This window comes from Chionomys nivalis, chromosome 21, assembly GCF_950005125.1.
Source record: "Chionomys nivalis chromosome 21, mChiNiv1.1, whole genome shotgun sequence".
Classification (NCBI taxonomy): Eukaryota; Metazoa; Chordata; class Mammalia; order Rodentia; family Cricetidae; genus Chionomys; species Chionomys nivalis.
This window is the reverse complement of record NC_080106.1, coordinates 2,283,790-2,298,396: the sequence shown is the minus strand read 5'-3', so window position 1 is coordinate 2,298,396 and position 14,607 is coordinate 2,283,790. Positions and strand designations below refer to the sequence as shown.

Below are 14,607 nucleotides of genomic sequence, written 5' to 3'. Positions count from 1 at the left end.
CATCCATTTTAATTAGAGAGAGGGGTGGTGGGCACTGTGGCAGAGTCTGGAATTAAAATCATTAATTGATGTCAAGCCAAAGAGAGACAGCAAGAATCCAGCGACAGCAGGAGTAGAATTTACCTTACTGCTTTATTTAGGATATTACATTATCTTGTGTATTTTTGCTATGCAGCCTCAATGCAATTTCATTGTAATGGAGAATAATCTCTTTTTTTTCCTTGCAAAAAGAGAGGTGTGAATATGTGCTTGAAGAAAATAGCAAATCAAAATAAGTTCTTTCGTTTCTCCAAAATCTGATAAAAAGTTTTAACTGCTGTTTTAATTTTTTTCCTTCCATTTAAGTGATCGAGAACAGTGTGAGATGGTTTTGTAGGTATCAGCCGCCACAGCTGCAGCTGCCTGGTTCATTTAAAACCCGAGCAGTTAGGCGGGAAGGATGGGCAAAGATGGATAAGGAAGAAGGGGTGATTGGTCACACTGCGTTTGGAGGCACCAGTTGCCCCACTGTTGCTGATGGCTAGTCTGAGACAAATGGGGTGGCTAAGGCTGAACAAAACCCAACTGTTCAGAAGCATGAATAACCTCTACATCTCAGAGATAATTTGTGACCCCAGGGCCTCAATAAAAGAATAGAGGGGCATTCTTTCTGGCAGTGACCATCTGGAGCTGCAAGGTAATGGGCTTTTTAAAATTTTTCATAAAGAAACCATGATATTCTCATTAGGACATAGAAAATATTTTTCTCCCCTGAGACAAACATTTTTTTCTGAAGTAAGTTTCTCCCCCAAGAATGAATCTGTGTAGCGTGCAGATATAAAGAATGCTGCAAGCCCCTCTCCATGAATGGTTTGGGGATAAGCTAGACTTGAAGGGTGAATTTTAGAAGTGAATAAGAAAAGTCATACTTGATTTTCTATTTTAGAGTTTGGTTTTTGTTTTTGTTTTGCCTCTTAGTTTTTACTTGGCAGGCTTTCATGTAGCTCAGGCTGGCTGGGCTGGATGAACTTCTGGTCCTCCCTCCGCTGTTTCCTGGATGCTGTGTTTGCAGGGGTGCTCTGCTTGTGAGGGGCTGGGAGGAGAACCCTGGGCAGGCATGGCACCAACTCAGCTGCATCTCCAGCACGCTCATGCTTTTCACAGTTATTTTGCTTGTAAGTTCCCCTCAAAGTACACAGACGCATGCACACACACACACACACACACACACACACACAGGCAGAGACAGACGGGGAGGGAGGGAGGGAGGGAGGGAGGGAGAGAGAGAGAAAGAGAGAGACTGACTAACTGAGACTGATTTTTACTGTTTTTTAAAGATCACCTTTCCAGTACCGTTTGCACAAGAAACTGCCTTGGTGCTATTCTGTAGAACAGGCTACACAGCAGGGTCCTGGCCAGACCCACTAGTCAACACATAGGTGTGCTGACATTTTCACACTGAGGTTATATCACCAGCATGAGCTGCCAGGATGGAAGGAACTTTGGGGCTAAAATACACAAGTGACAACAAGATTATCAAGAAGAGTGGTTTTCCTGATTGGAGCTGAGAGGGGGAAACGGGTGCTCTCAGAGGGGATGGTTGTTCTCTGAGCTGGATGGCCGCTGATATGCAGCCACAGGGTGCAGATTCGGGTGCAAAGACAAAAGTAGTGGAGCTAGGTCTCATCGATAGTACCTTGTGCTGATAAACTGAGAAACTGGCCTCTTAGAAAGTGTCCCCTGAGGCTGGGACTATGGCGCAGCGGGTGAACCTCTTGTCATGCAAGCATGAGACCAAGCACATGGTCTCCAGTGTACCCATAAAAAGCTGGGTTTGGTTCTGCATGCCCAGAATCTCAGTGCTAGGGATGGAAAGAGGGTCACCGGCCCTCACTGCATAGCTAGTGTAGCTGACTTGGTGAACTCCAGGTTTGGGGACGGTGGAAAACAATTAAGAAAGGCACCTGACTGGGTCATCTCTGACCTTGTACACACACAGGAGCACACCATCCACCCACACACATGCAATGGAAAGTGGCTCCCAGTGGACGTTAATTTCTCTATAGTTTTGATAGGCCATTCAAATCCAGGCACCATCAGCAACGTTGAGAAAGACATGTGCAGGCAGACTGGGATGGCAGTTCAGATGCGGGACTCCTGGAGAGCCTGTATATGTGCTCTTCCTGGCGACAGCCTCTCCCAGAGCTCCATAGCCTCGCTTTTAATGGCCCGAGGCTCTTGTGCCATTGCATACAGTTCATTTATAAACCAACGGAAGCCATTCTTTTTCAGTTTTGAAGGCTCTAAATTTGGAACTTTAGCCCTGTGGTTTTTTGGTTTTTGTTTGTTTGTTTGCTTGCTTGATGATTGATTGATTGATTGATTGGTTTTTCAAGATAGGGTCTCTCCGTGTAACAGCCCTAGCTATCCTGGAACTAGCTCTTGTAGACCAGGCTGGTCTCAGACTCAGAGAGATCTGCCTGCTTCTGCCTCCCGTGTAATAGAATTAAAGGCATGCACCACCAGTGCCCAACTGCTCTGTGTTTTGTTTTCCTCCCTACCCCCACCAAAATTTCATCAGATTCCCAAACGTAAGCCTTGGGATAGCAGAGCTGGATTGTAACCTCTTCAACTTGGGAGACCAAGGAAGGACCTTTGTCCGTGCAAGGTCTGCCTGCACTTTTTAGCAGAGTGTAACAGACTGAAGAACGTGCTGGGGAAATGGTTGAGGGGCAAAGCCCTTGCCCAACATGTGTGGGGCCATGGATTCCATACCAGCGCCATGAGACATAGACAGACAGATTTATGTGAATGCCCAGGACCCGGGCTTTTGATGAGATGATTATCTTAAAGTGACCCAATATTGTCTAATAGTAAAGTGGGTTGTTAGACATAGTAATTAAGATTCAGACTAATAGTCTGTTAAGCTTTAAAAAATGGCTCTAAAAAATGGCTCCTTTCTTCCTGATAGTTGTTTAGAGTCTTTGTTTTGATTTTTTTTTTTTTTTTTGGCTGAACCTAAGTTGAGAAAACAGTTATGATGCAAAGAGTAAAATTATCTCTTAACTATGCAGCGCTTTCATTTTGGACACCAGTAGTAATTGATTTTTATAATTATGTCCTTGATGATCACAACTGTAGCAGGGAATGTAGTAAAAATCTGTTCTTTGCTTAACTAAATTGACATTAGAATTTATATCCTGGTTTCCCTTGTGAATATTCTATAGGAACCCTGCTATTAGAATCTAGGTCTTTCCCAGGAAAATTCTTAACTTCTCAGTATATACCATCTCTAACAAGGCCCTGCTTTCCAGCTCAGGAGGTTAAGGTATTTCTAGGGAGTCTGGTTACCTTGAAAGTGTCTTGGCAATTTCTCTGCTGGGAACAGCTAAACTGAAGTCTTGTCAGAAGTCAGGTGCTGGCCCCTTTTCAGAGGGTCTTCCCAGGAAACGCTGAGTGGGATGCATTAAGTACTTACGTCTCCTCGCTGCAAAATAAGAAAAACTAGGCCAGTAAGAGGACTCAGCATGCAAGCATTTGGTGCCCATCTCTCACCACGTGAGCTAGATCCCCAGAACCCATGACAGGCAGAAAGAACCAATCACAAGTTGTCCCCAGCCTCTACATGTGTACTGTTGCATTGAGTACATACACATACACACACACACCCATGAGCACGCACTCGAACACACATGCACGTGCGCGCACGCACGCGTGTGCGCACACACACACAAAATAAGTAAATAAAATTTAAAGTTAAAAAGGAAAGAAAAATTAGAGAAATTCGACCCTTTGTAAACAATATTTGAGATCTATTTGGAAAGGGAGAAAAGTGAGAACTTTGGTTGTCATGTGACACTCCTTCAGCTCCTCCCCTTACATATACATAAAAAAATTATTTTGATTTACAGTAAGTGACAAAGAATTTGTAAGGCCTCATGTTCCCTTCACCCGGATTTTTCCCACGGGTCACTCTGGTCAGCACTAGGTACGGTAGGCACAGCCAAGACATGGACCCAGAGACAAGATAGGCCTGTAGCTTCCAGGAGCATGGAAGGTCTTGACCACTGTCAAGAAAAGAAGCTGCACCTCAGAAAGCCCCTCCCACTCCCCAGGCCCCCCAGCTGAGCCCTGGAAACTGGAAGCCTCTCCCTGCCTCTGGGCAGTGTTGGGGTCATGCAGGAGGAAATTGTGGGGGTGGCTGATCATTCACTGTGTTGCCCCGGGGTGATTCTATCTGCTCTGTGTAGCCCAGGCATTCTGTGACATGGACATGTTAGAGTTGATGAGTTGATTTTTTTGTTGCTGTTATTTTCAACTTTTAAATAAAGCGATCTCAAACAGTAGGTATGTACTTTTGCATGGATGTAGGTTTTATTTGTGGTATAAATGCTCAGGTGTTCAGTTGACAGGTCTTATGTGCATTTAGTGTTTTTTTAATTATATAAATCTTTTTTTTTCAGTTTTTCATTTATTAAAACTTTGTTATAAATAACTTGATGATAAAAAGCATCTTGAAGCAAAATTAACCAAACCCATGTCCGCAGTTCTCGGTGAGCGTCTGTTCTTAGAACAGCTGTTCTGGAGCAGGGCTACTTCATATTGAACTTACGTTTTCACTGTCAAATACAGTTTTAAGTACTTATTCAGCACTGGAAGTTTAAGAAAAATGACAGAGTGAAAACTAGAAAAACAACTAGCTTTATATCCTCTTTCATGACGTGAGCTTCCGTTGCCTACATTTTGTCTTTCCTCATCACCTAGTATTTACCTGTTCCTGTTGTCCTTCTGTGTGTTAGAATGCGCCCACATGCACCTTTGTTTACCTAAACTCTGTCTGTCTGTCTGTCTGTCTCTCTCTCTCTCTCTCTCTCTCTCACACACACACACACACACACACACGTTACAAAAGAGGATCTGCCTATGAAGGGGACCATGCATTTATTTTTAATTTTACATATTCTAAGTTTGTCCTTGTTCCTGTAAGTTTTGTTATTTCTTTTTTTCTTTGGTATCCAGCTTATATATGTCCTGGATTTTCATTACCCATTCATCCGTGTTGAGCAATGGGATTAGTGTCATTTCCTTGCTGTGGTAAGGCAGCAATAAATACGAGGGTGCAAATATCTCTATCATAGGGTGTGGAGGTCTCTGGGTGTGTGCCCAGAGAGGAATGGCTGGAATGAATGGTGGGCCCCTCAACAGTAAATAAGGGTTCCCCTTTCTTCACATCCTCTCCAGCAATGATTCTCAGCTTTCTTGATGGCAGTTGTTCTGACTGGGGTGACAAGGATCTCAGGGTAGTTTTAGTTTGCAATTCCTTGGTGCCTAGGATTGTTCAAGACTTTCTAAAATAGCTATTGGCCATTTCCATTCTCTCTCTCTCTCTCTCTCTCTCTCTCTCTCTCTCTCTCTCTCTCGCATGTCTACATACCCGTGGCATGGTCTCCACATGATTTGAGTATCTTTTCTAGGTTCTTTTCAATATATAATGCAGGTGTCGTTTATGCAAACGGAATTCTGATTCAAATATGAAGAAAGGTAAATGGAATAAAGCATTAAAATGAATCTAAAATACTACTCCACAGAAAGAAGTCTTCTCTGAGTTTCACATTTTTATTTTAGCACTATTGTGCTTAGGTCTGGGGCATGGTATGATACTTTCATACGTGGTGTAATGATCAAGTCGGGGAGATGACTGTAGCCGTCTTCTCAAACACAGTCTTCAAATCCTGACTTTTGCTCCTAACTGAGGTCACTGCACTGTGCAACAGAAATAAGATTCCAACCTGGCTTCATCACTGTGACTTTGACCTCTCTGCAACCTCTCCCCATCCCCCATGCAGCCCTGCACAGCCTCTGGCAGCTACTGTTTGACTCACTGCTGTGAGATGTCCGTCTGTGCGTCTGGCTTCTGTCACTGGGCATGATATCCTCTGACCTCATTCATGCTGCCCTCACAGAGAGAGTCCCATTCTTTACATGGCTGAATAGTACTCATTTGTATATATACCCCACATTTTCTTTACAAATCTATCCATTTTTGACCACTTAGGTTGAATTCCCCATCAAAACGATTGTGAAAACTGGTACTGTAAACACACGGATTTTTGTGGAAAATTTTGGTGCATAGCTTTTTAACAAATCACTTTTTGTCTTAAAAACATCCAAAGAGTTAGTACTGAGAGATGACTCAGTGAGTTCAATTCCCAGCACTCTCATTGATTGGCTGAGAGTGCACCTGTAGGTCCAGCTTCAGGGAATGCATGATTTTGGCTCCTGTGGGCTCCCATATGCACATGTAAATGCCAAAACAGAGACATGGAATTGAAACAGAAAGATGAAGATAAGACATCACATGTATGTTGAGGCGTGGTTTCCCTTGGATCTGTACCCGTGATGGCCTGCAGGCGTGTGCATGTGACTCTGAATGCTCAGAGAGCCTTGCAGGGTCTGTCTTGAAGTCGTATGCACATCCATCCCCAGGAGAAGGGCACTTTCCCCCTTCTTTTGCCGCGGCTCCACTACTTTTAGATAAGCAGCTCAATTTTAAGTGTGTAATGGAAATACTTCCCTTTCCAAAATTATCAAAATTTAACTGAGATTTACTATTTTTTAATTAGGGCAAAAATTAATATCAACATAATTTGAAGGGGGTCTCTGTATAAACTAATTTAGTAAAATCTTTAAGTCAGTAAAATGATCATGAAAGATCTTTTTCTAGCTTTAATGTAGGCAGTTTTATGTCAGGAGTTGATTGTGCGGGTGTCTTTTCTGTCTTTGATCGATACTGGAATTCCATTCTGTCTGAAAAACTTGAAATCAGAATTCTGATCTGGGGGACTCCTGCCACTGTCGCAGTAGGATGAGCGCTCATGCTGAAGCTTCACAGATCTCCATGTGGTGTGGCTTTCCTCTGAGCAACGTGTGTCCATCACACCTACATATACATGCATGCAGACAGGTGACAGATATGTATCCATCACACCTACACATACATGCAGTTTGCCACCAAGTTAAATGAATAAACCAACAGTAGGCGATGGCTTTGAAGCTCTGATGACCTTCCCAGCCTTGGGCTTCTGACAGGTTTATAGTATCAGGCATTAGTTTTTACCCATGGGGCAGGATTGAAATTCAGCCAGAAAAGTAGTTGGCTATACGTGTCATCGTGTGCACAGGCATGCAGATGATGCAGATGCTAGCGGTCACCATGAGCTGTCCTCCTCTGTCATTGCACATCTTTGTTTTTGATGCATGCTCTTTCACGGACACTGCAGCTCACTGGTTTGCTGGCCAGCGAGTCCTAGGGATTATCCTGTCTCCTCAGGGCTGGAATTATAGGTGCCTGACCACTGTGCTTGTTGTGTGACCTGGGACTCAGATTCAGTCCTCAGCAGCAAGTGCTTGACGGTCTCTCAGGCCCTTGTTTTTATTTCTTGATGTCAGCTAATCAGTGCGAGTTCACTTTATCACTGAGTCATATCGACATGAACAAAATGATTATGTTTAGTGTGTATGGCATTAAGTGAGACTCTAAAATGTGTGTAAATCATCACTGATCACACACCTCCCCTAGAACTGCATGAAGCAAAGTACATCCCACTACACAGCTCGATGAAGAAGCCTGCATCGCTTCATAGAAAAGGAATAATTTCTCCTGCTTCAGCATTGTTCTGATTTTACAGGATTCAAGCCAAAACGCGCGAATTTAGGGAGCGGCAGGCTCGAGAGCGCGACTATGCTGAAATCCAGGACTACCATCGGACGTTTGGCTGTGACGAGGAGATGCTGCATGGGGGCATGTCATCCTATGAAGGCTGCTTGGCTCTCAATGCCAGACCCCAGAGCCCCAGGGAAGGGCATCTGATGGACACGCTGTATGCACAAGTGAAGAAGCCACGGAGCTCCAAACCTGGGGACAGGTAGGTGCCGGTTGTCAGGGTTCCGTCTGTGCCAGCCCTGCTGGTTCTGGGCAGTGGAGAAGATGGTTTGTCTGGGCCCGTGGTAAAAAGCTGCTTATTAACGGCCTTTAAAAGACTGTTGCGTCTAAAGGTATTGAGTTGGCACAAATCAATGGCTGATGGGATGAAGAGTGAGAAGTTGTGATTGCTTTCCTTACAGTCCCAGCCGAGCTCACCCTGCTCTTCATGACCCTTGGACTTGGTCTGTCTGTGGCTGACAGCTCAGATCAAAGCCAAACTGGAACCATAAGCAGTGTGCAGTGCGCAGTGTGTTCTTGTCTTGCTAGAAGGGCTCCTGGATAGGATAACTAAATGCATTTGGACACTCAATTGGACTATGACTTAGAAAAGCCACTCTGGGGGAGGCATAATTTTATTCTATGAAAGAATTAGTAAGTAGGGAATATAGCACATCTGTTCTACAAGAGGCTTGTTAGGCACCGTAGGCTTCAGGTTGGATGTGTTTATCAGTACAGCAGACAGAGAGAAATGCCAATTGTGTTTGAATAGCTATCTGGTTATTTAAGCATCTAGCCGAGTCTGTGAGCCTGTATCACTGACATACACTTAGTAAGCTCTATGTACTGCTACTTACTTGAAATGGTGATATACATATTTTCAGATTTTAGCTGGAACAATCTTGAATGGATCTTTCCTCACCCCTCCTTTTATAGACTCAAACACCATATGGAGTTTAGCCTCGAAGAGAATAATTCTCGTTTCCTTTCATATCAAACATGTGCACGCTATTGTCATAAACAATACGCCAATCGTGTTCTAAACGTCGCTTATCGCTCTCTATGGCAGCTGGGCTTATAATTGTAAATTATAAATGGTTTTCCTTAAAAACAGTGTTTCTGAAGCATTTATGTGCATTGGGCTCGCTTGAAAGGCTTCTCCAAACACTGGCTGGCTACTGTTTGAATGCAGTAGGTTTAGGGTGGAGTCCAAGAACTGGAATTTTTTTAGGATCCCCTAAGTGATGCTGGCCCTGCAGGTCATGGCTTCAGAGTCCTCTGCAGGACGCAGGCTGTGAGCTCTACTGATATGTCCTCTCCTGCGGTTCCCAACAGCCCTCTTTGTAACAACTGACTTTAGCTAATAGTCACACAATCTTGCAAACACAGAAAGCAACTTCCAGCAATTATAGAAAGAAACATTTTTAAAAATAGCAGACCGGAACAAAGGCAAGCACAGCAGCTCCGGAAGGAGCGCCTCCCACGGCAATTGTCCTGGCCCTGCACCTTCCTTGTTTAGACTTTTTTCTGGATTGTCTCAGAAAATCTATTTGACATTGAATATGAGGAGTGAATCCTCTAAAATGAACACTTAGGGTGGCTCTGGCCTCGTCCCCATGTCCCCAGAAGGCTCCTGTGTGTATTAACAGAGGCATCAGGACTCAAGAATGAAGTTCTCATCGGTGGCAGGGACATTCTCTCTAAAACCTTTTTGTCTCATTTCTGCCGTGATTGTGGAAGCTGCCTGCAGAGGTTAAGTGGTATTCGAAGGTGCCTTCTTGAGAGAAAGGCCACCCAAACACCAACACTCTGGCTAGTGACTCCTGGGGGGACAGGGAAAAGATGGCCTGGAGATTATTGATGGCTGATAAGAGAGCCAAGCATTTCTACATCTCCCACACTCACTCAGAAATCTGAAAGCCGGGGAAGGGCTGCAGCAGTGACCGTCAGAGAGGACTGCCCTATTCTCGCTAACACAGATGGCTGCCTTAAACCAACCGAGTGCTCCCCAAAAGGTGCCGTCTCATCTGACGGCTTCTGCAAGTGTTCAAAGGGCATCGTGCTTTCAGGGTGCTCCCCCCTCCGGCTTGCAGCATCTGGACCCATGGTCTCCATGCCCTGTTCTGCTAACCCAGATCTGAAACAGGCCCCGGCTCATGCCCACCCACAGTCTGCTTCACAGGGAGGGTTTCCGCTCAGCAGAGATCAGAACCACGCCTTAGATGCCGCTTTCCTCCAAGGCTGCTCCGCTTTACCTGGAGGGCCATGCTACATTTTTACCAGGGAAACAAAAGATTATAGACACTCGTCAAATTTTTTAATCCTAATTTTGCAGAGAATGAGGTATCCATTAATGACTGGTGGTGTTGCTGCTTAGACAGGACCTTTGTTCTTGTCAAGCCCTTCTTTGCCCACCTGTTGTTGAATATGGACTTGGCTTGGGAGCTTGGCCTCACTCGATTGTATTTCTTGTTGCAGACAAAGCTATGGAAAAGCTGTTTACACTTGGGTAGTGTAGAAGCCCTCTTCTTTCTCTTTCTTTCTTTTTTTCCTTCTTTCTTTTATTTCTTTCTTTTTTCTTTTTTTGTTTAAAAAGCAATCTCTTGCTACTTCCACACTGCTGTAAATTGTTGTGATTATAACAGTTCTTAAATACATAATAAAGATAACATGAGACTGGACTCCTGTGTAGAACCATCACATGTCTGATGAAACTTTAAACTTTACAAAGTTAGATATAGACAAAATGACAAACCAGTTGGATTCCAGTGAACTATGTTAGCATAGCCAGTAATATTTTTTCCATTATTGTATTTTATTGGTGCATTTTAACCAGAGCAAATAGATGGAGCAGGTGTGTTGGTGCATGCCTGTCCCACCCGTGCCCTGGAGCGGGTGTGATGGTGCACGCCTGTCACGCCCGTGCCCTGGAGCGGGTGTGATCGTGCACACCGGTCATGCCCATGCCCAGGCACTGGAGCTGGCTTTGTTACGGTTGTGAGGTGAGTGCAGATTCACCTCACCCCTCCCTCTCCTGATCCCATCAATGCTTTTGCGAATGTGTGTCCCGTGATCTTGGACTGGAATATGATATTGATATATTGATATAGCAGACAGCGACTTTCACGAGCCTGCAAGGTGATCTAGGCTATGCTTATATGAACTTTAAAAAGTAATCGTTCTAATGGAAATATGAAAGCTAAAACCACTCAGAGAGAAGTTTTCTCTGATGAATAATGTACAGATGCTTGTGACTGACTAAATGTCACCAGAATTTGCCATGGGTATCTGTTGAACTTTGCTATTCAGATCTTTGTGTTTTGTGGGAACGCAGGCATTGCTGATAAGCTGAGGTGTGCTTCTCCGATTTTCTTTGTTCGGTAAAAAAGCAGCCCCCAGGATGCCTTGCTCAGTCATTCTGATGGATCTCACAGCCCGAAGTCCAGAAGCAACCTGGGAAATACATTAAAAGATATGAACTTGGTGTCACAATGGGCACGCTAACCCTGTTCCACATATTGTGTGCACAGTAGCTTTCTAGCATGCATTTTGAGAGATAGACTCATGCCTGTGTGAGCGGGTCCACAGGTGAATTTGGTCACCTTCCCTTTATGTCTGTTTAGTTTCATGCTTGTTTATTCTGTCAGCCTTCCCAGGCATGCCTAGCTGTATCAGAACATGTATACTGTAGTCATGGCACCACCTTCTTTTCGTTATCCGTGTCCTTGGTAGCACTTTGATTTTTCACATTAGATGTGTGCTAAATAGGCAGTGTGAATAGTTAGGCTTAAATTCACCAGAATGTTAGTTGGCTTCTTATCGAGTCAGTGTTTAACTAGGGACTTCAAAGACTTAGGCATGGCCGGTGGTTCGTAAGCCTCCTATATTACCATGGCTAAGGTAACTTCTTTGGGCGCTATGTCCTGGTTGGCCAAGAGCCCTGTTTCTGATGCAGTGTGCATTGGAAGACACTAGCAGTTACCTCCCTACCCAGTACCTCTTCTCTCCTCTCCATTGTGGAGTAAATCCTTGTTTACTCTGATAGGCAAGTGCTTACCTAAGTGCTTCAGTTTTTAAACTCCTAGTGACCCATGTGACAGAGTTCTAACTAGTAAGCATTGGAAGCAGCTGGGCAGATGGAACTTCCTGCAGAGCTAGGTTTTCCCCCCTGGTTTTGTATGTGTGTAAGGATGCGTGTTCACGTGTGCATGTGTGCATGTGTGCATGTGTGTCCTGTGACTGAGGATCTCCCTCGCACAACTGAAGCTCTCGATCCCATCCCTAGCACATTAGAATCATGAGTTTGCTTGGTATTGCACTTTAGTGTTTTCCGATTTTCTTCCAGAATCTTGGATAGGTGCTCTAGGGGAAAAAAGCCTAAAAGGGAAGGCCACTTAGAATCCGCTGAGCAGTGGCAACTCCTTCCTGACTTGCTCTGGCCCTTTGTCAACTTGAAAAAATCGGTCTGTTGCTAAAGTTGCTTCCTTGAGATTTCTGTCTCAAGAGGCCAGATGCTAGGGTGGATGTAAGGAACTGTGTACAGAAGAGCTCAAAGAGAAGCCCTCTTCTCCTCTTCCCCTCCTCTTTCCTCATCCCCTCTCCCCTTCCTTCCCTCCCTCTTTAGCTGTGCTCCTCACCCCTGCTCTTCCTTCTCCTTTTTAAAGACAGAATCTTACATATCCTAGGCTGACCTCAAACTCACTACACAGCCAAGGATGACCTTGAACTTGTCACCCTCCTGCCCACGCTTCCCCAGCACTGAGGCTATCTGATTCATGCTGCATTTTATTCACTGGATGTCGGCCTGCAGAACCCTCCTTAACTGTTTAAGAGTCTTTTAGATCCTAATAACTCCCACATTCGTGGACGGTCTCCTACAAGATCAGAGGCGGTTGAGATCAGGAACTTGAACTATGCCAGCAGCACGCCAGAGTTTGGGTGTGTGCTCTTTCATTGTGAGCTGAGCGCTGTCTCGTTCCTTTCACCTGTGACATGGGGCTCAGAGGCATTGGCTCACAAGGCTTGGCAGAGACCAGCTCTGTTAATAGTGAAGTGTTGAGCACAGTGTTGAACTCCATGCCTGGTGCATCCTAAACACCATTCCAGTGCATCCTAAACACCATTCCAGTGCATCCTAAACACCATTCCAGTGCATCCTAGACACCATTCCAGTGCATCCTAGACACCATTCCAGTGTATCCTAGACACCATTCCAGTGCATCCTAGATACCATTCCAGTGCATTCTAGACACCATTCCAGTGCATCCTAGACACCATTCCAGTGCATTCTAAACACCATTTCAGTGCATCCTAGACACCATTCCAGTGTATCCTAGACACCATTCCAGTGCATCCTAGACACCATTCCAGTGCATCCTAGACACCATTCCAGTGCATCCTAGACACCATTCCAGTGTATCCTAGACACCATTCCAGTGCATCCTAGATACCATTCCAGTGCATTCTAGACACCATTCCAGTGCATCCTAGACACCATTCCAGTGCATTCTAAACACCATTTCAGTGCATCCTAAACACGATTCCGGTACATTCTAAACACGATTCCAGTGCATCCGAAACACCATTTCAGATTCATGTTGCAGCTGTCACTTACAGAACGGGCTTTAATTCCAAAGAGGGCACGGTGTCCCCATATAGGTCCAGAGAACAGTGACTGAAGTACAATCGAGGGGCGACAGCTCATAAAGTGTTTCCTCCAGCAGCAGTACTTACAGACTAGGTGCCCCGACTCATCTGTGAGCTGGACAAGGGTGGCAAGTTTCCATCAGGGTCTCTCTGTCGGTTTCCGTGTGTCTCTTTGAGTTGGATGCTCCTTCCTTTTGTACTTGTACATGGAATCCCTTGGACACCTTCATGTTCTCTTTTCATGGAATTCCTACTGATCCCTAACTCTTCTACAGAGAATCTTCAGCTGTTCAGGCCTCACCATATACTCTTGACAGTTCTGTCAAATTTTAGAGGATGCGCAGAGTACCCAGAGTCCCCTCTCATCTCACCACAGTGTCAACAAAGTGGAAGAGGGTTCTTTTTCAAAGTGGAGCCCGTTCCCTGAGCTGACTGGGTAGGGCGACCGCAAAGGAACCCACCGCAAGAACCTCTCCCACGTGTGCTGAGCTCGTGGGAATTCTAATCCTATAGTTCTGGCTGAGGAGTGCCCACTCATGGCTTTAATGCCTTTCCCAGTTGACATTTCTGCTACTGACTCTTTCATATCGGGAATACAATGTTCCTAGGCTGTCGGGAAGAAAAGTATGGGTTCTAGCATGAGCGAGTCACAAACATCTTCTCCTAGCAAAGCTGTGGGGTAAATAGAACCATCAATGGACATGGTCCATTGCATTCGCAGCTCACCTTGATTCAATCATTTTATTAAGCGACTGTCTCGCATTTGTGATATTATTCCTGTGTTTTATTCATTGGTTCTTAACAGCCCTAGCTTCCTTTCCATACAAGTTATATGGGAAGTTTGGGGCGCCCCAGATTACAACAAAGGTGTGCTGAAGTCATACTCAGGAATGTGCACCGTGCGATCTGTATTTGTATTCAGACCCCGGCCTCTGAGGCAGCTCGGGTGGACATTATCTGACTGTCATCGTGCAATCATCTACCACCAAGAATGCATTGTCCTCAAATATAATTGAAATAAAGCCAGAACTGTGCTGTTACAAATCTAAATGCGGGGAAATGGTAGGCTAGACTCCCCGAGCTTGCCCACGATGCCTTAATGGAAGCATAAATACCATAATCATATGCTTTTTGCATGCATTTCACCATGAAGGGAAAGTGCCAGTTTTAAAAGAAAAGACCTTTATGAACTTGTTCCCCCTTCCCCACTAAAACTGGCATCCTGTGGAGTCCAAAAGAAGTCTGACAGACACAGAACAAAACTAATTTTCTGAGATGCA

The 14,607-nt window shown here is 44.8% G+C and overlaps 1 protein-coding gene across 12 annotated transcripts in view; it reads left to right on the top strand.

Annotated features, from left to right (window-relative positions):
• The window catches only part of Pard3 (par-3 family cell polarity regulator), a 490,400-nt gene that overhangs the window by 367,357 nt on the left and 108,436 nt on the right, over positions 1-14,607 (top strand). For all 12 annotated transcript variants that reach the window (XM_057753424.1, XM_057753429.1, XM_057753430.1 and 9 more), the window contains one exon: positions 7,668-7,904. In XM_057753424.1, coding sequence (XP_057609407.1) covers positions 7,668-7,904 — 237 coding nt within the window. The remainder of the gene's footprint in view (positions 1-7,667; positions 7,905-14,607) is intronic.